Consider the following 22,314-nt stretch of genomic DNA (forward strand, 5'->3'; position numbering starts at 1 on the left):
GTGATGCTGACACGATGGGCCAGCGCTCGCCGAGCGCCTTCCCTGCTCCAGGCGCCCGGCCAACCGATTCTGTCACCCTTACAACTCCCTGCGCAGGTGTTCTCACCCCATTTCACAGATGAGTAAACTAGGGTCCACGAGGGCAGGTCATTTGCTCACGGGCATTAGGCCTTAAAGAGGAGCAGCCAGTGGCGCCTGGGTGGCTCAGACGGTTAAGCGTCCAACTCTTGAGTTTGGCTCAGGTCGTGATCTTAGGGTCCCTGTATCGAGCCTCGCGGCAGGCTCTGCTGTCTGCTTGAGGATTCTCTCTCTCCCTCTGTCCCTCCTCCCGCTCTCATGGGCACATGTGCACGATCTCTCTCTTGAACAAATCTTTGAAAAAAAAAAAGTGGGGGGTGGCTGGGTGGCTCAGTGGATTAAAGCCTCTGCCTTCAGCTCAGGTCATGATCCCGGGGTCCTGGGATCGAGCCCCGCATCAGGCTCTCTGCTCAGCCAGGAGCCTGCCTCCCTTCCTCTCTCTCTGCCTGCCTCTCTGCCTACTTGTGATCTCTATCAAATAAATAAATAAAATTTAAAAATATATTAAAAGAAAAAGAGGGGGGCGGGAAGTGGGCTTGAACCCAGGCCTGTCAAGATGATTCCAGAGCTCCAGCTCCACCAATGGAGGGGCAGAGCTGGCAGGGAGTCCCCATGCCGAATGAAGGGGTCTTGGTGAGACCACTGGGTTATCTGACTCTTCAGAAGCTGGGGGGCACCGAGGCAGCTCAGTTGGTGAAGCATCTGCCTTCAGCTCAGGTCCTGATTCCGGGGTCCTGGGATGGAGCCCCACCTGGGGCTCCCTGCCCAGCCGGGAGTCTGCTTCTCCCTCTAGCTCTGCACTCCTCCTGCCCCTGCTCGTGCTCGCTCTGGTACTCAAATAAATAAATAAAATCTTAAAAACAAACCAAAACAGACGCGAGGTGGGGCCCCTAAAGACCATGGAGGCAACAATGGTAAACTGAGGCCCGGGGTCAGGAAGCCACTCGCCCAGGCCATGTGGGGGCCCGCCCTGCCCCCGGCTCAGCACCTCTCACCTTGCGCCAGAGCAGCTGGGCCTGCGGCAGCCCCGTGCCCTCGATCTCGTGGCGCATGCTGCTGAACAGGGCCACGCCATACTGGTCCTCATAAAAGCGCAGGAACTCCGTCAGGATCTTCCCGGTTCTCTCTGAAAGGGAAGAACAAAGAGGACCGTGAGGTCGGCACAGTTACCGCGAGCAGCAGCCGGGCCCCAAGGAGGCGCACCGGCCAAGCTCGGTACCGCCGGCTGGTGAAACCGGTGGCCCAAGCTCTCTCCTTTCACCCGCCTCGCCTTCCAGGCCAGAGCGCTGCTGCGTCCCCTGTGCCCAGGGGGTGGCCCTTCGACGGGAAACCGGCCGATGACGGTGACAGAGAAAACACGAGAAACCGACAGACCAGTGAGCCTGTCAGCCCGAGCCTCTCAGCCACCAGGGGGACGCAGGCACAGACCAGTCAGGGTGTGGGGGAACAGACACCTTAACTCGGAGCCGGGGTGGAGCCGGGGTGCTGGAAATCGGGAGGCCCTTTCTGGAGGGCGACCGGCGGCTGCACGTGCAAATTCTAAGGGCTCACGTGGGGCCCCAGATGCCACACGCACTCCTCGAGGAATTTCCCGCGAACACCTCGCCGGGTAGCAGGTGTATATACTCACCCAGCAGATGCGAGCCAGGTGCGCGTGCACGGACACCGGTTCCCACCATTACCTGTGCACCTGCGACAGGAAGCGGGTGGGGGGACCGATGGGTACCACCAGGGCGAAGGTGCCCACACCTGGCCACGTCAAGAAAAGCGAGTTACGGAACCACGTGCTGACTGTTACCTCATTTAAAATCACTCCTGTTTGTGCCTCAAAGTTCTTTCTGCCTGGACATGGAGGAAAAGGTCCTAGAAGGCAGCACGCCCCAACTGTTCTGCGTGGGACCCCTGGCTGTGGGAATGGGAGGGCCGAGTGGATTGCATTTTCTTCTTTCTTCACTTTTACAGCTTTTGAATTATTTTACAACCGTGATTCCTTCCACGATTCAAAAAATAAATAAACGTTCTAAAATTAACTCATCCCCCAGGTTAACCACCTTTTTGCTTCCACGGGTCATTTGCTTCTCTGCTGCCAAAACAGTTTCTGAACAGAGAAGGTGACTCTTGTGGCCTCCAGGGCTTGCCCAGCACACACCAGATGCTCAGGGCTGGCACTGCCTGGGCAACCCTATTTACATATAGGGTTGAAGAAACTGAGGACCAGGGAGGGCGATGACCCATGACAAGAAGGCCCTCTCCTCGGAGAGATTTCCTCGTCCCGAGAAGCTGCTGCTCAAGTCCCAGCTTCAGGGTCGTGCCAGCTCACCCCAAGGCTCCCCTCCCTGGGCCTCAGTTCCCTGCACACGAAGAAGACTAGACTCTGTGGTGGACATCCCCCCACCCCCAGTCTTGGGATTCCAGGTTGGAAGACCTGGTCCTTTCTCAAAGATCAGGCTGATGAGACCCCGTCCCTCCTATGGCTGGTCTCTGCTTTCCAAGAGACACCCAGCGCGGACAGCATCTCGTCTGATCTTCTCAAGAGCCCTCCCTGTGCGGTGGGGCTGGTGTGATCCCCATTTTCGAGAAGACCCAGAAGAAGCGCTGAGACCCAGAGAGGTTAAGAAGTCACAGGCTCAAGGTCACATAGACAGTGGGTGGTGGAGCTGGGGTGCAGTCCAGGGGCCCCACTAGGAGGTGGTGGCCGGGGAAGAGGGCTGAAAGCCTGCGGCCACATCCCCCTCCAAGGTCTCGGGCAGGCTCAAGCCCTCTACTCCCTCTGGAAGAGCTCAGCCCACCAAGGACCACCCCCCCACACACACACTCCACAGACCCTGCCTGTGGTCCCCTTTCCCGGAATGAGGTCATGGCTGTCCAGATTCCAGTATGCGGAGAGGAGCGGGAGGAACAAATGAGGAATTTGCTTTGAATGCCTATTTTTTTAAAAACCATAAACAAGCAGAACTCTCACAACGACCACGGGAATTGTTTTGAAAAATGATGAGGCAGGACTGGGAGGGGCGGGGGGAGCCGGCACGAAGGGGTAAGAAATCGGAGGGGAGCCCAAGAGAGAAGATGGGATGGTGGGGGACAATAACACTGATGAACCCCGTCATCGTTCGCATCATTGTGGCTACCACCTCCCGGCCGCTAACCTGAGCGGGTGGGGCTGGTGAGTCCTGCAGGCAGGATCCCAAAGAATATTCATGAAATCCCTAAGGAGGCATATTATCATTTTCTCATTTTAGTGCCGACGCGGCTTGCAGATCCAGGACGGGAGAGCCGGGGTCGCAGCCGCCAGGCCAGGCAGCCTCAGCCCAGGGCTCTGTCCCGACTCTGCCACAAGCAGCCAGACACCCAATGGGAGACGCTTCCACCATGAAGGACCTCGAGGGTCCTTCAGCCACAGCTCTGGGAGGCCTGACCAGCCCCTAGTACGCCCAACTTCAGAGCACAATTTCCAGAAGCGCCAGAATCTGCCCTGACCCTTGAGAAGCCAGGCCCAGGAGGAAGCTGCTGTCCTGGGTCAGAACTCGAACCCAGGTCTGCCTAAGCCATAGCTCAGCAAAACCCAGACACTGGATCCCAGCAGGGGGTGTCTAGGTTTAGAAGGCCCCAGGGCTAGACTAGGGAGGAGGAGGGGCAGGGCAAGGTAACATCCTATTATCCGATCAGGTGCACCAAGACCCCCGGGGCAGGGGGTGGGCTCTAGGTTGGAGAGGAAGCTGGGGAGGAGGCAAAGCCGGAGCTGACAGGCTTGAAGTGTCTGGGCTGAGAAGGGCCAGGTGGGGGGGGGGGGGGAGGAGAAAGTCCCCTGTAGCCCTCCCAACGGGGTGCGGGTAAGTTATCCAAGTGAGACTATGGGACCAGGGTCCAGGAATGGAGGCCACCAGGACTGGCGGGGCAGGGTGTGGGGGTGGGAGTCCCCAGGAAGAGTGGGGAGAAGTGAGAGGGCACAGGCTGAAATGGACAGGAAACAGGAAAAAAGGCACCCTGTACCCCCAGACAGACGACAGCAGCCCTGACCCCCGCTTCACCCGACTGCAATGAGAGGCATGCATGCCTCACTATCCAAACTTGAGCACGATATAGATCAGGATCTGTTTTCTGATGAACCCTTTGCTACCTGAAATTACAGAACCAAATAGATCATAGAGCGGGGTCTCTACCCAAACTTGCTCTCCCAACTCGGGAGCCTAACAGATCGGGAGGCTCGTATCTGTCTAAGGACTGACTGCACACCACAGAGGGTGGCCCCAGCACCCTTCTGCTCACCGCTAGATGCCCTCTGCCCCCCTCTTGTGGCCTGTCACAGGCAGGTGCTGAGCTAGGGGGATGTCTACTTGCCCGTTACGAAATGTCCCCTCTGTGCCAGGCCCCGCAGGGCTGGGGAGACCGTCAGGCCAGGGCTTGGGGACATCATTCCTCAAGGGAGTAAGGACTCAAGGAGGGTCCCAGCAGTGCCAGCAAACTGGGTGCGCTCGGCCCAAGTTCGGCCGAAGGAGGGCTAGAGAGGGAAGACTGGGGGGTGGCGGCAGGGGGTGGTGGCCGGAAGGGAGCGGGGCTGCAGGATGGCTTCTTGGCAAGGGTCGCGCTGGGCACATTCTTGAGGGATGTCCTAAGACCGCTTGGAAGAAACTGCCTTGTGCTTGGTACAAAGGAAGCGCCACAGGAAGACAGAGGGTGAGGCCTGCGGCCCTGTAGGGGGCCTAGGATTAGGGGCTGGAAAGACCTCAGAGAGGCACGCTGAGGGGGGGGTGCAGCGATAAAGGGCTCATCGGGGAGAAGCCCTGAACCGCGTCCCCAACGGCCTGTGTGGCCGGCGCTGCTGGAGGAGAGCCTGGCTGGGAAGCACAGCCCTGGCTTCTCCCGCCTGCAGAGCTCTGGGATGAGGCCCGGGAAGGCCCCTTCCCGTCAGCATCGCTCAGCACCCCAGTTCTTCCTCTTGCCACCCCACGGCGCTGTCTCCCTGGAGCTGCCCAGGGATTTTTACGGTTCAAATCCCCACTGCAGTGTCCCTGCCTGGATGTCTATGGATGGGTTCCCCAGGCCCCAGGGGCCCCTCTCTCCTCCACACCTGCCCATACCACCTCTTCCGCCTCATTTCATGGCTTCTAAAGATACCACGTGCCATGGATTTAGGAACACTGAGACCAAAGCTCACCACCCCAAAAGGCACGCTGAGCCACAGAGTGGGAGGGGCTCACCGGAGGTCACACATCCAGACTGAGGCGGTCAGGGTTCGACCCACAGCCTGCTGACTCCCACCCTCTCCCAGTTCTGACCATGGTCCCCAGGGCCCCACAGAGGTCCAGCAGGAAGCTGGCTGTGGCTCCATCCCCAGAGGCAGGGCCGACCCCAGGGGTCCAGGGCCCAGGGATGGCTGGGAGCTACAGAGATGCTGGCATGGGGCACGAGTTCCCACTCTGTTGGCCCCCAGCCCCAGAACCACCTGGCCCTCTCAGAGCCTCAAGTGGGGAAGGGAAGCTTCGTCTGAGGATCAACTACAAACCCCAGGAGGGTGGGCCTGGCACAAGCAGGTGCTGTGAGATGGGCAATGTGACGGGATAGCTGGGCTCAGGACGTCCCTGGACGTCACTAGGATGTTACTGTTAACCACAATAGTGCTCGGCTTATCACAACAATGGTAAAGAGACTGAAATTTTTATTAGCAGATATAATTTTTATAACTTGAAAAAAATCCAGGACTTTTTTTTTTTTTTTTTTTAAGAACCAGGACAAGAATCACAAAATAATGACGATGATAGGTATATCTTCAGCTGACAGGCCAGACAAATGGAGAGCCCACCAGGAGGAAGCAGGGGCTCAGGTGAAGGTAAGGGGGTGGGAAAGCCAGGCCAGGCGTGTGTGAGATGCACACAGGAACCCCGCTTCCCACCTGACCTTGGACAGGTTCCCCTGGCAGAACCCTCGGCCTCAGCTTCCGCCCAGGGTGCATCACTGCCCCCCTCCCCGCGCCCCTCTGCCAGCATATCCTGCAGAATTCGGCAGTAAGCTCACCCTACTCAGACTCGGGGCCCTGCACACATGCTTGGATTCTTCAAATGGGCCCCAGAGCTGAATAAAACCCTCCACTTCGCAGGAGCATAAGCCAGTGCTTGGAACAATGAATGGCTCAAGAAAAGTCACTCCACTTGTGGGTCAATAAAAACCTACTGAGCATCGTGATGGGGTCGCCATGGGAAGCACCGACCTGTGGGGTCCTGATTCCCTCTTTAGCCCAAGAAGGCTGCCCGTGAATTCTGGGAGTGGACCTGAGTGTCCCAATCCGCACCCAGACACCGCTGGGCTCTGGGACCTCAGGGGGCCGCTGCCCCCTCCCCGGTGCCCCTACCTCCCCATCAAGACAGCGGTATGAGGGTAGCAGGCTCCACCTGGCTCAGGATTTGGGGGCCATGCATGCACACACACTCTCACGGGGCTTGTTTTGGGGTGAAGCCTTGCAGCCAGCTAATGGAATACAGGATCTTGCATCTGTATCTCTGTGGATCTTAGCATGACTCTGCCCCCAGATAACTGGAACCCTGTCTCCAAGGGCTGCCCTTTTGGGACCATCAAGAGTGACCCAGTAGGTACCCCTTACCATCGAAGCCTTCTAACTCTGCCCCCAGTCTACCAGGTATGCCTATCACTAAAACCTTACATATGTTCAACAGCCCACTGAACCCTAACAGATATTGCTACCCCACTTTACAGATAAGGAAACTGAGGCTCAGAGAGACCTGGTGACCCATTCAGAGATGCACAGCCCAGAAGGGGAAAGAGGTAGGTTTCAAAGCCTGTACAAAGCCCCCACCCCATAAAGCTTCCTCATCCAACAGCCTCCCACATAGCACCACAATACAATTTCCAAAGCCCTGCCTTGAACTTTCTTCTGGGGTCTTTGCCTATTCCCAAGAGGCAGGCGAAGCACACTTTACTATCCCCATTTTATAGATGAAGAAACTGAGGTTCAGAGAGGCAAAGTGACTTTCCCAAGGTCACACAGTTGACAACTGCCAGAGCCAGGACTGAAGCCTGGGGTCTCCAGCCCCCATCTGGTGAGCACTGGTGGGGAGCCTTCATACCTACTGGATCCTTACCTGTCCCATCTCCTCTGGGCCTTAATTGTACTGTAAAATGGGTGGGTGGGTCCCTGTTGGCTCAGCTGATTCAAAATCTCAATGATGATCTAATCAGTGTTGCCCTGGCCCCAGGAGCTGACCAGGATGCTGGCCTCAGCATCTTCTCTGAGCTGCTGGTGAGTCAGCTCTGAGTGGAAGCTGACCACAGGCCTCTCAGGCTGGACAGAGGGACTGGGAGAGAAGTCGGGGGGCAGGGGCAGGACTCAGCATCAATGCTACCTAGGTACAAGGCACCATCTCTACCGGGCACGTGGGCTCTGGGTCCCAATGCTGGCTCTGCCACCTACTAGTTGTGTGGCTTTGGCCAAGGCACTTCCTCTCTCTGAGCCTCTGTTTCCCGCTCTGCAAAATGGCACAACAGTATCGGCCTGACCAGGTTATAAGAAGATCAAGATCCATGAGCTAAAGGGCATAGAGCACTTGACCCTGGCGAAGAGGAAGCACGTTGCTAATAGGGGCTCCTACAGAGTACCTCTTGTCCGAGTTCCTGTAATTCAAGGAGGGGCCCTTGAAACCCCCCTGGCCCAGCTGAGCAACTGCTGGCCCGGCCGGGCCCCAGGACCAGCACCAAGAGTAGCCACGGCAACCGGAAGGACGTTAATCTCTGATTTTCCAAAGTGACAACGTTAAGGGTCATGCTGCTTCCTGCACTCGGAAAGCGGGGGCTGGGCGAGACTGTGGGAGGCCCCAGGGTAGCCTTCAGTCTCCTGCAGATCCTGGGGGGTCTGGGAGATCTGGCCCACTGTGCAGATGGCGAAACTGAGGCTCACACAGGAAAAGGGGCTCATGGAGCTGAGGATGACAGAAAGGCGCACAGGGCTGCCCCATAGCCTCGAATGCCTTTTGGCGGCCCTGCCAAAGCCCAGCACCTTTCACGCCAAGATCATCCCCTTCATCCATGACTCGGCCCTGGGGCAGGTGGTGTCCGGACCAGTGGAATATTTCAGACGAGAAGAGCCAGGATCCCTGCCAAGTCCTCCAGCTAGGGAGCAGCAGATGCGGGATCTGAACCCAGGCCCGGGACCCCCTCTACACCAACCATGGAGCCCCGGAACAAAGGGGGTGATCTCCAACTGAGAACACGTCAGCCTCGTGCCAACCATGGGGGCTTCAGACTGGGCCCGGCCCTGGATTGGCCCCAGTTGAGGGCAACGTGCCCGACCTGTTCCTGGCTTATCCGGTCCCTCCAGCAGGGCCCCCAGGGACACACCTCCCCCAGAGGCCTGGCCCGGTTTCAGAGCTGAAAGAGATTTGCCGACTGAAACCAGGCAGGCAGCACCCTACAGGGCGGGGCCGGCCCAGAACCTGCCTACCTGGTTCCCAGTGCTCTGGGGAGAAGGCCCCGGTGAGAGCGAAGGAGCAGGCGCCAGGGACTCAAGTTTCCCTGGGTCACACAGTCATCCAAAGTACCACCATCTGCATCATTCACATAGGAGAGCAGGGGCAGTCTACAGTCCAGAGAGGTGGCGACACTCTCCGACGGTCACACAGCATGTCCTCACAGAGCTGGGTCGGGGCGCCAGGTCCCCAGGGCCTAGCCCAAGGCTCTTCTACTCAGCCCCCCGCTATCACTACAAACACATCCTGGCAGCAGCCGAACATTCGACACCTCTACACCCAGTGGGGTGCTCCATGTTTGCATGTGTCATTTCATGAGTTGTCCCCACTTCACAGAGAATGATGCTGAGCCTCAGAGAGGTTAAGTGACTTCTCTGGAGACACACAGCTTGTCAATGACAGGGACCCAGAACAGCCCGATTCCACCACAGAACCAGCGTCTGGACAAATCCACCTTCCCCTCAACCTGCCAGCCTCTGGGAGCAGGGGTTCCAGGCCACACGGGCCCTGTGGGTGGCCGCAGTCGGAAAGGCTGACATGGCTCCCACTCAGGACCTGTAATCAGGGGGGAAGTCAGGAGGAGGGGGTAATGACAGGCTCCGCTGACTGGCAGAGGAGGGGGACTGGCAGACCGCCCATGGAAGAGCCCGAATTAGCAGCCGGAACCCTGCAGAGCCAGAGCCAAGAGGGGGTTAAGTCAGCTAAGACTCCCCCACCCCACCAGCCAGTCCTTGTTCAGAAGGGAGACAGCAGCCAGAGAGGGCAAGGGACCCACCAGGGTCATCCCACAGATAACCGTCAGAGAAAGAGTTTGCTCAGGGCATCTATACAGCAGCGGCAGGTCCCAGGGACCCCACTCTGGGCCCGAGAGGATTCCCAGCCCGGCCATGCCCTACTCCCCAGGGCAAGGCCATCAGGGGGAGGTGGACTTCCTAGCTGACCTGGGGCCGGTCAAGAGGCTGGTACAGCCGAGCCCTGACCCTGACACTAGTCACTGGCCCGCGGCCAAGCCGCTCCCACCCTGTGCCGGCCCCCGCCTCCAAACTTCTACCCACTTCCACGCCTGGCTCCTTCGGCCCCTTCGCGTAGAGGAGTCACAGGGTCTTTTCATTACAATTCTTTCCCTGAACCTGCTCTGCCCAACAACCTTCCACGGCTCCCACTGCCTTCCGGACAAAGACTGAGCTCCTCGGGAGGCCCTGAGGCTCCTGCATGCTCTCCCTTGCCACGGTGTCCTGCGTGGGCTGTGCTCCAGGCCAGGAACACTCCCAGCTCCTCCTCTAAGCCCAATTCTTAGCCCCTCCACTGCACCGCTCCTTCCCCTAAGAGGACCCCCACTCAGTGGGTGCCCCTACTTACTCCCACAGCCCCCTACTGATCCCATAGTGGGTAAAGGCCTGTTCCCCATCAGACTCCCCTGGACAGAAGCCACCACATCTGGGACAGGGTCCGACACTCAGCAGGAAGCTCAGAGAGAAAAGCCAGAAGCGGCGATCCAGAGCCACGATGCACCCCCCCACCGGCCCAGAGCCATCCTCGTTGAGCAATAAAACTCCCCCCACACACCCCAGAGATCCCTCACCACAGAAAGGGAGGCTTCAGGTCCCAGGACGGGGAGGATAAGGATATGCACAACGCTGTCCTTCTTGCTTGGGAAGGTGACTGCCACCCACAAGGTTCCCTCCCCGCCAGCCTCAGGTGCCCCAAAGGGACCCTCTGCTGGCCACCCTTTCCCTGGGGCCAGTCATTAGGAAGGAAAAACGTGTCCCTATAAACACAGCAGCCCACAGCATGCCAAGGCCCAATCGTGACAATCACCCGACGGCGTGCCAGCTCCGTGTGAGGGGCTCCATGTGGGAGATGGAAACAGCCCAGTGGCCCGGGGGAAGGGGGGTGTGCTGTCATTACCCCAGTGGACAGAGGAGAGAGGAGAAAGCACAGGGCAGTGAAGCTGCCTACCCGGCATCCCACAGCCGGTAAGGCACAGCGCTGGCTGCTGACACTCCGGGAGACTGGGGCGGGTGGGGGGGGGCTCACCCATCACCACATTCTCGGCCCCTGCTACGGGGCCCGGCACACCACGGCCTGCAGACGCTCCACTGCATCAGATCCAGGACCCACGAGGTTCTGAGCCCCACTTCCTTCCCCAGGACCCACCCAGGCCATTTCCTACCTACCTCGGGCCCCCACCTCCATGCTTTCACCTGTACCTGCCCCCACGGGAGCCCCTTCCCCCTTGCTGCCACAGTCCAGTCTTAGCCAGCCTTCTAGGCCCCACTCAAGCATCTCCTGTGCAGCCCATTTGTGCATAACAATAACTGGGGCCTGAGCTAATGCCTGTAGCCCCCAGCCCGCTGCCAGCCACACCATCCGCATTATTGCATTTAACCCTCGCCCAGGTTTATTCTCCAGACTCCTCGCTGAGCGGGGAGCCCACCGTGGGGCTCGAACCCAGGACCCTAGGATCATGAACTGAGCCGAACGCAGACGCCTAACCCACTGCGCCATCCAGGCGCCCACTCAAATTTAGTCTTAAACCTATTTTCCAGATGATCCCGGAGAGGGGAAATGACTTGTCCAACGTCACACAGGTAAGAAAGAGTATGTCCGCTCTTTCTTATGTGTGCGGAAACAGAAAGAGCTTAGAAACCTGTGGAGTCTCTCTGCCAGGACGTTCCCCACCCACTTGGCAGCTGCTACGCCCAGACGTGGCACCTTGTTCCTTTGTCCCCAGAACTCTGTGCGGCACTGGCTTTGGGAGAGAAGTGTGGGTTTCCCATGGAGGCAGGTGTGTTCCGGGGCCAAGCTTGAAGCAAGAAGCAAACCCTGAGCTCAGAATAGTCTCTCTGGGACTCAGTTTCTTCATCTGGAAAATGGGCATAATGTTTCCTCACACACACACACACACACACACACCCCTCAACTGGTGACAAGGGGTCCTCGGGAGATGCTGGCTTTGGTTGCTAATAGTTAAAGGGCTGGGTAAGCAGTATAAAGGTAAACCGCTCTTATCTTAACCTTTGGCACCAACAGAACCTCTGCCCTAGAGTGTCCCCTTATTAATGGCCAATGACGTATGCTTACAACAGGCCACAGCACCTGGGGAGGGCCTGCTGAGATAAAATTTAAGCTCTCCATTGGACGAATGGGGAAACTGAGGCTGGGGCCATGAGGAAGGAGCAACGCGAGGTCCCACAGTCCTGTCTGTTGCCCAGCTCCTCGTGAGAGCAGTGTGAAGAGAAGGAAGTCGGGCGAGTTTAAGGCCTAGGTGAGAAAACGAGCCCTGGTCTTGGGGTCTCCGGCCTCAGTGCTCTCATAGAGCTCCCCCTCAGCCTGGCCATCTCCTGCTCCTCCTCCCCACACTCGAAGGTCACCTCCTCAGAACCCCAGACAAGCCCGGGGCCCTCAGCCTCCACCACACACACCCCCCCCCCCACAACTGCTGTGAAAGCCTCCTTCCGCCCCACTCCCCGCACGGAGACCCGGCTCCCGCCGTGTCCCCGGCCCCCAGCTCGTGCCTGACCGACAAGTGCTGAGTGGGCAAGGCGCCCCCCCGGGGGGAAGGCCATCCAGGGTCAGGTGGTGGGCCCGGGAAAGAGGCTGAGGAGGGCAGAGACTGGCTGGGGAGCTCCTCCCTCTTGTGAAGGCAACTTTGGGGCAAGGCGGTGGGATTTCTCCCCAAGCTGCCTTTAAAGCTCTTCTAAGTTGGCAAATATTTAACCAAGGCTCGGTGACCCGGGTCTGGAGGAATCGCGTGCTGGGAGGCAGGAGGGCCCGAGGAGGGGGCAGGTGGCTGGAGGGAGCCCCAGGGAAATGCCAGAAAGGAAAAAAGGCCGACTGAAGGCCCGCCCACCCCGGCTGCCCTTTCCTTTATCCCTCGGGCAGCTCGGTGGGAGGAAGTCGATTCCCATCTTGACACAAACAGGGAAACAAAAGCCCTCTGGTCCCCTCCAGGCCCTCCCTCCCTGCCCAGCGGCACCCGTGCCCACAGCCTGCCATTGGCAGCTTGTTCTGGGAGCCCAAAACCCAAGAACACCGTGCCAAGCTGCAGAGGTTGGAGAAGGGGGCCAAGCCCTCGCCCCCGCCCCAGTCAGGCCAGGACGGGGCCTACCCACGGCTACCCTGGGCCCACGGCAGGGGCCCAGCGCTGTGCCTGCCACGGAAGCCACCACCTCCATGCAGGGGAGCAAGCCTCAGGCTCCTGCACTGCCCACGGCTAAGGCCGCACCCCAGGTCAAGGGAACCGGGACACAAGGATCAAAGGGAGGGTCAGAGGCAGCCTGGAGGACCCCCAGAGCTCCAAGAAGGCCAGGAAAGCCAGCACCTCCCACCATGCCAGCCCTGTTCAAACCCACCCCCCCAGCCTCCTGCCCCAGGACAGCCCTGGCTTGGGAACCAGACAGATGCAGAGCTCGTGCTCCAGCTGCCTCGCCTCTGGGCCTTGGTGTTCCCCTCTGTGCGCTGGAACACTTGGCTTCTCTCTGACAGTTGTCGTCAGGCTGGGCTCTACCCTCCGGCCCCTCACACCCACTCACCCATTCCTGTGGCCTTCTCAGCCACATCCTCCGCCGCCTCCACTCCCTTCTTTTCATCCCCGCCACACCCAACTGGAGCCCTTGAACCTGGGGCCTGGCCACCTGTCCAAACTGCCCCCAGGCTGCAGGGCAGCGGTGGCAACACACCATCCCTGCCCAGATGTTCCTCACTGAACACCTGCTCGCAGCCCAACGTGCAGGGCACCGAGGCCGGACCGAGGACTCGGGCGCTCTCGCCATGGCACGCCCTGTCCTTGACCTGTTTGAGAACCCGCCACCGACTCTGCCCTCAGTGCCCAGACTGGAGCTGGACCATCTTGAGATGGCCAGGCAGGCCTTCCTGATGGGGTCCTTCCTCCAGGACCCCCCGGGAGTCAGCATCACCACCCAGCCCATCCCCATCGGCCTCCGAGAGGCAGGAGCTGAGGACAGGACTCAGCCTGATGGCTGGATGGCTCAGGGCCATCCGAAATGGATGAGGTGAGGGTCTCAGGGGCTCTACTCTGGTAGCCAAGAAACATTTTCTGTCACCCTCATTTATCAACCATGGGGCAGAGGGAACTGGACAAACCCCCTGCCATCTAACAAGGGAGTCAGATAGTCACAAAACCTAAAATGAGCACAGTAAACCTCAACTGGGAACAGCATGGGAAGTTACAGGAACCCAGAGGAAGGACAGCTAACGCAGCCGGTGGGGTCAGGGAAGACTTCCAGAAGGAATGGTGCACGGAAGCCATGAAGACAGGGAAACCAGCTGAAGGGAGAGGGCCGGGCAGTGAGGGTGTGGCGATCAGAAGACACAGGAAATGCATAAATCCGGGTATTCGAGAAAGCATTAATCCATTCCACAAATATTAAGGAATACCCTCCGTGTCAAGAAGAGTACTTTCACAGAACTCTGTGGTGTCAAGCTCCCAGAATCAGATCTTGGTTCAAGTACTGACTCCACTGCTCACCAGCTGTAGGACCTCAGGCATGTGACTAATACTCTCCAAGTATTAGTATTAGTACTTTCCTCGGGTGTAAAATGGGAGGACCAGCCGTACCCACCCGGCCAGATTATCCTACGGATTCAAAGAAAGGAGGAACTCTATAGATCCTGACAGAGAGGGTCTTGTATTATCAATAACAATAACAGCAAAGGGAAAGAAGGTCCCTCTGCCCGAGTGTGGACGGCCAGGAAATGTGTTCAGGTGGGTAGCGCCTTTCACAAGCTCAAGGGTCCCAGGGTGTGTCCACCCGTACAAATGGCAGTGTTCCGTAATGTGTGCCGCGCCATGAAATGGGGACCGGCACAGGGGAACCCAGCCACAGCTCCTCGGTCCCTCAGGGGGCCACTCAGGGGATGGGAAGGCGACATGCTTGGGGTCCCATCCTTCTGGGCCCTCATCCCTCAGAGGTTAACCAACCAGAAAGGGGAAGCAGCGACATTAACATCAACGAAGATTCTGAAAGCAAATACGGACAAACCACACACCGCTAAACCTCAGGCAACGCCGGCGCCTCCACTCCAAGGCACTGCAGGTGGGTGAATTCCTTGTCTGAGCCTCCGCTTCCCACAGGAAGCCTCGCAGGGGGGACAAAGCGAAGGGTCCGGCAGGCTCCGTCAGAAGAGCATGTGACTCTTGATCACAGGGTCGTGAGTTTGAGGCTCACACTGGGTGCAGAGATTACTTAAATTAAAAAAAAAAAAAATTTTTTTTTAAGCTAAGGGAGAAGCTAGATGGAAAAGTGCTTTGACCTCCACAAAGGCAAGACCATGTGTGTTTTCTCTTGATATCTTGTAGTTATACCTCTCTCTCTCTCTCTCTTTTTTTTTTTCCCTGTCATTGCATTGACTGAGATGTCCCGATCAATGCAATGAAAATACCTCTAGAGTTTCAACATCCAGTTCGCTCGGGCTTGCTCAGTATGTGATGAAGAGCATGTAAAGGGCCGAGTACCAGGTAGGGGCTGCTAAGAGAATGGAGGGAGGACTTAGCTCTTCTCTCCCCCCAAAAAAGCTGGAAAATTCCCTGGGAAAACAGATGCTGGGGAAACTGAGCCATAGCCACAACCTAGCCCAACTGGAACCCGTTCTCAAGCGACCAAGCAAAGACAGAACTCCAGAGAGGGCTTTCTAACTCAGATGCCCCGTGTGGGAGAGGTAATCCCAAGAGCTAGAGAGCTCTCTGTCACTGGAGGTATGCAAGCAGAGGCTGGACGGCCATAAGGAGGCTGTAGAGAAGACTGTCAACATGGGGAAGGTGAGCCGTAAAAACACAAACTTTGGGACCAGACAGACCAGCTCTGCTCCTGTCACTTCCAAGCCTCAGTTTCTTTATCAATAACGGGGACAAAAATAACACACCTCGAAGAGGAGCTGTGGGAACAAAATGAGACAATGCATGAGAAGTGTCTGGCACTCTGCCTGACTGTTGGTAGGAGTCCGATAAGTCCCGGCAGCTGTTCCAATGAGAATCAATCACTGATTAGTGACTGGGGCCCAGCCCTTCTGGAAAAGCACTAAAAAAACTCAGAGACACGAATCCCGCCCACTGCATTAGCCTAGGGCCCATCGGATGCCAACATGCTTCTCCCTAAATATAAGTCAGGCTCTTCCCAAGTTGCCTGGGGACCCAGAACACCCCCTGCCCGGCCATCTGTCCCCCACACATGAGTGCACACGCACACACTGCGGGCTCCCCCCCCCCCCCCCGCCACCAGCCAGGTTCCCGACAGCAAGGGAGGTGGGGGCCAGGGGAGAGCACCGGCCTTCTCAAAGCCAGGGAGGGAGGAAGATGAGCCAATATGAGAATTCACTGATGGGCTTGCTGCTGGGCCAGAAGGAAACCCAATCCTGGGCTGGAATGCCAGGGTCCCTCAGCACGGACAGGCTTTATGCAGATAGAAGATGAAAAGCTTATTCAAATCACAAGACTCCTGTGGGCCTGCCTCTGAGCCAGCAGGAGGGAGGACCTGCCCCACCCTTGGGTCACCAGATGCGAGTCTCCTCAGGCTCCAGAGGGGAAGGTATGAGGATGAATGCCCTGGGAAGCCCTGCCAGCCTCGCATTCCTCATTCCGGGTGCCTGCCTGACCCCATCCGTGCTGCATGGGAAACTCTGCTCTCAGCCAGCAGGTCCAAGTTCTATGTCTGCTTTTCCTGGGATCCCTTAAGGGAGCTGCGGACAGTCTCGCTGTCTTTCCTGGAGGTGGTGACGAACAGGCTCCAGGCAAAGGCTCCAGCCAGTGATGCAGGATAAGCATGGCAGGCCCAGAGGCTGGCACCTGCTTGCCACCTGACCTTAGGCAAGTCCCTCACCCCTCCTGGCTGTCTTGTCTGTCCAGTGAAGAGGTGGAACTCCTCTGCACTAGACCCACAAGACCCTAACCCCCTCCAGCTGTGGCCTGAGAAAGTGTTCCCACCCCACACAGGACCGCACAGGCGGGGTCTTGATCAAACTGATCCAAGTTCCACCTGTCAGGCGGGAATACTGGAAAGGACTGTCCCCCACCGTCACTCCCCAGTTCGGGTCAGAAGCCCCGTTAGCCATCAGCACAACTTCACTTAATAAATAACCGCCAAGTGTCCATTTCGCCCCACCAGGGCAGGGACCCTGTTTGTCCCATTCGCAATGTACCCCCACACAGAGCTCCCAGCACATAAATATTTGTCCCTGCCTGTGAGATGACACCAGAGGACCTTAACTCCCAGGCGTTTTAAGACACAGGCAGAGAACAGGGTTTTCTGGAAGGGCTAGCTCAGGCCTAGGAACAGATCCTTCCTGGCCCCAGGGGAAAGGTTAGCCAGGGGCCCTCCAATCGTCATGGGACACTTTCAATACAGCCAGGGCTGGGTCAGGATCTGGCCAGGCCAGCTCAAGGTCACATATCAGCTGCAGACCAGGTCACCACCCCCCGAAACACAAACCAAGCCCAGTCACCTAAGCTGGGATCCTCCGTTTCCTCTTCTAGCAGATCTGTCAAATGATATAGCACCTGCGAAGGGCCTGGGAAACCGGAGCTGAGGAGGTCCCTCACTTGAGCCGCCTGGGCCCGGTCCAGGCTGGTGGGGACACCACGCAGAGAGACAGGAGGCCTGGGTCTCAGCTGGGGCAGGCACATGACCCTGCCTCTGTGTCCCTCATTAGAAGATCCCAGCCCCAGGAAGATACAGACCGTGGCATCACTTTGCATAACAATACCGAGGTATGGTGCCTGGTGCAGTGGCTCCTAAGGGAGCAAGAACCAGAGCAAAACTGCCAATTTCTGGGAAATTCTGGTTCCCTCAAAGACCTATCTCCCTCTCAGCTTTGGGACTTTGCAGTCCTGCTGCTTTGCCTACAACCCTCTCCTCCTCCAGCACCCTTCCAGCCCCACCCAGACTCCCCCTTCTCCAACAAGCCTGCCCTGCCTCTCCCAGTCTGGATTACTGCTGCTTCCCCAGCTCCCAAAGACACCCTGACCCCCACCTCAGCTAAGGAACCCAACCCATGTCAGGTCTGTCCTCCCAGAAAGGGGCCGGTGAGGGGGTGAGGACCACGGCTGCCTCCCCGTCCAGCACCCACAGCCCACACGTAGCCTGGCTCGGAACAGGCCCTCAAACAATGTGCAATCGACAGATGAATCCCACAGAAGTGATTAAGGCTCCCCAACATGGCCCTGTCTACACCGATGATAAACAGAAGTGACCGGGATGCCCAGGAATGGGAGTTTGGCTGAGCAAATAAAACGCAGACTACCTGGGGGGCTGCTGGGGGGCTCAGTCGGCTGAGCCTCCAACTCTCGGTTTGAGGTCAGGTCATGATCTCAGGGTCCTGAGATCAAGTTCGGTGTTGGGCTCTGTGCTCAGCGCAGAGTCTGCTTGTCCCTCTCCCCCTCCCTCTGCTCCTCCCCCGACTCGTGTGTGCACACACTCTCTCTCTCTCTCTCTGTCATAAAAAAAACCAAAATTTTTAATTTTTAAAAAGTATTTCAGGGGCGCCTGGGTGGCTCAGTGGGTTGAAGCCTCTGCCTTCCACTCGGGTCATGATCTCAGGCTCCTGGGATCAAGCCCCGCATCCGGCTCTCTGCTCAGCAGAGAGCCTGCTTCCTCCTCTCTCTCTGCCTGCCTCTCTGCCTACTTGTGGTATCTGTTTGTGAAACAAATAAATAAAATCTTTAAAAAAAATATATTTTAAGACAAACCATAAAAGACTCAATCTCACAAAACAGGCTGAGGATTGCTGGCGGGGGGGGCGTCGGGAGAGGGTGGTGGGGTTATGGAGGTTGGGGAAGGTATGTGCTATGGTGAGTGCTGTGAAATGTGTAAACGTGGTGATTCACAGACCTGTACCCCTGGGGATAAAAATACATTATATGATTATAAAAAAACTAAAAAATTAATAAAAAAAAATTTCTAAATTGCAGGCTGTTGGGGCATAATGAAATATTCTGAGAGCATCCCACTCACTGCTGGGGGCTGGCACGTATGCAGACGCCCAGGACCCACTGTTGACTGTGCATCAGGAAACACCTGAAAATCATTAGTTCTGGGTGGTTCGGATTATTGGCGATTTTCATTTCCTTCCTATTTATTTTCTAGTTTTTCTTTGATCATAGATATTGCCTATATAACACCACCAACAAGAGCCGGAGATCTGAGAAAGCTCAGAGTTGAAAAGTGAAGACTCCCTTGGTGGGGGCACTGGGCCCTGAGGGCAGAAATCTCTTTGAGGGTACTATGTGCCAGGCACCGGGCATGGCATCATAAAGCTCACAGGATGGTAGCTGCGTATGGCCTTTACAGTTAGGGAAACTGAGGCACGGCGAGCTAAGGTCTTGAGAAAGACGGCCCAAGGAAAGCCCCAAACGTAGCCAAAAGTGGTCCCGCGTGCCCCACATAACCCCCAGCAGCCCACGGCCAGGGCAGCCGGCATGTCCCGCACGTCACCTGGTCGGCCTAGAGCAGCATTCTGGTGAAACGCTGAGTGAGGACACCTGCGGGCTGGAGGCCAGGTGGGTGGCAGACTGCCCCCGTTGGACAGGCACCCACTGACTCCCCACCACTTCACTGGCTCAGCCACACCAATCTTCCCTGCCTGGCACAGAGAGGGACCCCGTTTAGGTCGTCAATCCACCACCTCTGGCTTGAACCCCCACCTGCTCCGCCATCCACGGCCACAGGTGCGTCCCCAGGGGTGCAGAGAGCAGTGCCCAGCAAACATGTGCTGCTATTGCTACCTGGGAGAGCAGAGGGGGAGCCTCTTTCTGAAGTCCAGTCAGTGAGTGGCTTCTTACTGGTCCACTGAACATCACCTGTGGATAGACACTGATTCTCCCCCCTTTTTTTTTTCCCGTTGTAACGGAAGTTGTAATGTAATCTAACCTTCTGGCTGCTTTCGGGTAAATTCTTGGTGCAGAATGGCTGGCCAGGGCTCACCAGGGGCTTGGGGCCATTTTTCTACCATTGCTCCTACTGGTGGTGGAAACTGAGGAGGATCACCCTCCCCGGGCAGCCCTTGCCCACACAGCCTTTAGAGGACACAATCCCTCCATCATGGTGGCCTCCGTACCCCCATTTCTGTCTAGGGATGCTCAGAGGAAGGATTCCAGGGGCCACAAAGCCAGGTCGGCACAGCAGCTCTGCAATCCCTGAGGCTGGTGTTGATCATCCTCAAACCCAGGGCACAGCCCAGGCCCCGTGTGCACCCAGCAGCAGTGCCTCTCCCATTCGGGCCCATTATCCTGACAAGAAACTGAGGCACCAAGAAGGAAAGGGAACTGGGAGGATCCCTCAATCCCCAGGAACCTGCTTCCTCATCTGTGGCCGGAGGGCACATGGGAGGCACCACAGAGCCGACGGGCCGGCACGCCGGCGAGCTGGCGAGGAGGATGGGCATTTGGTCACGATTTGCCCTCTGATAATTAATTAATGAGTGACTGGTAACCGTTGGTTGAATGCGTCTCTCCTGCAGAGCCTTGAGCTCCACACGGGCAGGGCCTGGGTAAACTCGATTCGGGGGCCAAGCACAGAGGAAGCCACTGGGCAACGCACGCTTGGCGCCTGACACCCCGTGAGTCGGCAGGGGCACCACAAGGATCAGGACCCAGTGTCCCCTCCACTGCATGAAATGGGGGGGGTGGCAGAGAGGGTCCGCCTGTCCACCAGGGAATCCCTGGGCCTCTGCTTCTCCTGGCCTCACCCCCGGGGGCTCAAGGACAAGAACAAAAGGCAGACACGGAGGCATGAGTCAGACAGAGAGGGATACACGCCTGGAGGAAGGAAGCCCGTGCACCGCCGCACGCACTCCAGGCCTGTGGTCACAGCGGTGGTGGGACCCGGACCACTCCTTCCAGATGGGCAGAGGGGAAGTCACCACCAGCCGGGGCTCTAAACCCGCCCGCATCTGCCCCACCTCCTCGACCCCCCCCACCCAAGGCACCCTCTCCACCCCCCGGAACCTTCACCCAAACAGCTTCAGGGCCCCTCCGCTGTAAGACCGTAAACCTCATAATGACATTTACCATTCAGTCACTGCTTGGGAATGAAAACAAATTAATACACGTTCATTATACCTATTGATTACGGAGTATTTACTGTGCCCAGCACTGTGTTAAAGGGTGCATAAATGCAATTTATAAGCACATGTAATGTAATTTAACCAGAGAAGTATTATTATTATTACTCCCAATTTACAGCGAATGATTCCAGGGCACAAAGAACGCCAACAACCGTCCTAAGGGCATTTGGCTAGCCGCTGGCGGGACACGCTCTGACCTGTGAGGCCATACGGTCTACCTCAAGGGAGCCCACGGTGACTGAGCCCTCACGGTCCTCATACCATGGACAAGAATCTACCACAACTGCTTGAGGAGGGGCTTGCAGGAGGGACCCCATGCCAACTGGCCATGGGCGGGACCCAGGGAAGGGTGTTCCTGGCTGAGGCGGCAGGGGTCGTCTATGGTCCTGCAAGGCCTTTCAGAGTCTGGAACTTGACCCAGAGAGCCTCGGAGAGGTCCTCACCCAACCCCTTCCTTGTACTATGGGGAGAACAGAGGCTCAGAATGGAGGCTACACTGAGCTCCCTGGCACAGAGCTAGAGAGTCTAGAGGCCACAGTGGGGATGTAGGAAAAGGGAAGGAGAGCAAAGAGGCTTTGCCCCAATCTCACAGGAAGTGTGCTGGGCCCCACCCTGGGGGGCTGCAGGCCAGACAGGCAGCCCAGCCCCCAGACAGCAGGGCAAGGCCCAGAAGTAGCTCCTCTCGGCTTCTGCCCCTATCTCAACGAGAAAACAGGAAAGCTGAGCTGCGCGGCCCACTGTGGCCTGCCTCGGATCATAAGTTTGTCTCCCAGGAGCAGGCTGACTCTCGGGTCACTGAGAAAGTCACCCTTCTGCTCCGAGCGGGGGCCCCGCCTCCAGCCACAGAGAAATGAAGTGTACAGCGGGCTCCCGGGGCTCAACCACCAGCTCAAATCCTCCCCCACCCTCACCAGCCTCCTGTAGAGAAGGGATCGCTGCACTTTCAAGACCCCGGAGGGAGCCCCTTGCCCAAAGTCATCCAGGAGCCGTGACTGCTGGGCTGAGCCGGGAGGGCTGTCCTGTGGCCAGGCTGGGCAGCGGCCCCCCTCCCCGCTTCCCGGCAGCCTTAAATATGGGAGTGGGGCCATGAGGGGAGGGTAGCTTTGCCTTTTTTAATCCACCACAACACCTCACTGTCTGTATGGGGACAGGCCCGGGCTGTCTCCTCAGACACAGGCCTATCTGTAAGGCTAGCACAGGGCTGCCTCTCTCTCACCGAGGGCTTGCTTGTTTACCCGGTTTTCAAAATTATAACCTTTCCAGCCCCACCCAGGCCAACCACTCCTTCCCTGACCAGTCTGGGGCCGTCCATAGGGACAGGGATGGAGCATACTCCGCAGAAGGCGGGGGCCTACAGGGGCCTACGTTCCCACCCAGCCTGCAGCCTCGGACACGCTAGGTATGTCCTCTGCTCTTTCTGGGCTTCGGTTTTACTCAGTCATGAATAAAAGTAGGTGATAGCAAAGGGTCCTTTCCAGCGAGGAGGAAGAAGAGTCTAGGCCAGAAAAAGAAAAGCAGACCCTGCCCATCAGCAAGCTCGAAGTTCTGGGCAAGCGGGAGCTGTGGCCCGAGGGGGAGCTGTGGCCCCAGGGGACCACCGGCAAACCTCAGGCAAACCTTCCCAGCCAGCCCAGTGCGGCCCAGCCTCCCAAAGTCGAAGCCTTGTTCTCTCTTCTCCCCGCCC

At 57.7% G+C, this 22,314-nt stretch overlaps 1 protein-coding gene across 1 annotated transcript in view; it reads right to left on the minus strand.

Annotated features, from left to right (window-relative positions):
• Positions 1-22,314, minus strand: part of NIBAN2 (niban apoptosis regulator 2) — a 51,604-nt gene that overhangs the window by 19,491 nt on the left and 9,799 nt on the right. The window contains exon 2 of the mRNA XM_004757265.2: positions 1,074-1,204. Coding sequence (XP_004757322.2) covers positions 1,074-1,204 — 131 coding nt within the window. The remainder of the gene's footprint in view (positions 1-1,073; positions 1,205-22,314) is intronic.

This window comes from Mustela putorius, unplaced genomic scaffold (genome assembly GCF_011764305.1).
Source record: "Mustela putorius furo isolate JIRA1106 unplaced genomic scaffold, ASM1176430v1.1 tig00000596_pilon_pilon_pilon, whole genome shotgun sequence".
Classification (NCBI taxonomy): domain Eukaryota; kingdom Metazoa; phylum Chordata; class Mammalia; order Carnivora; family Mustelidae; genus Mustela; species Mustela putorius.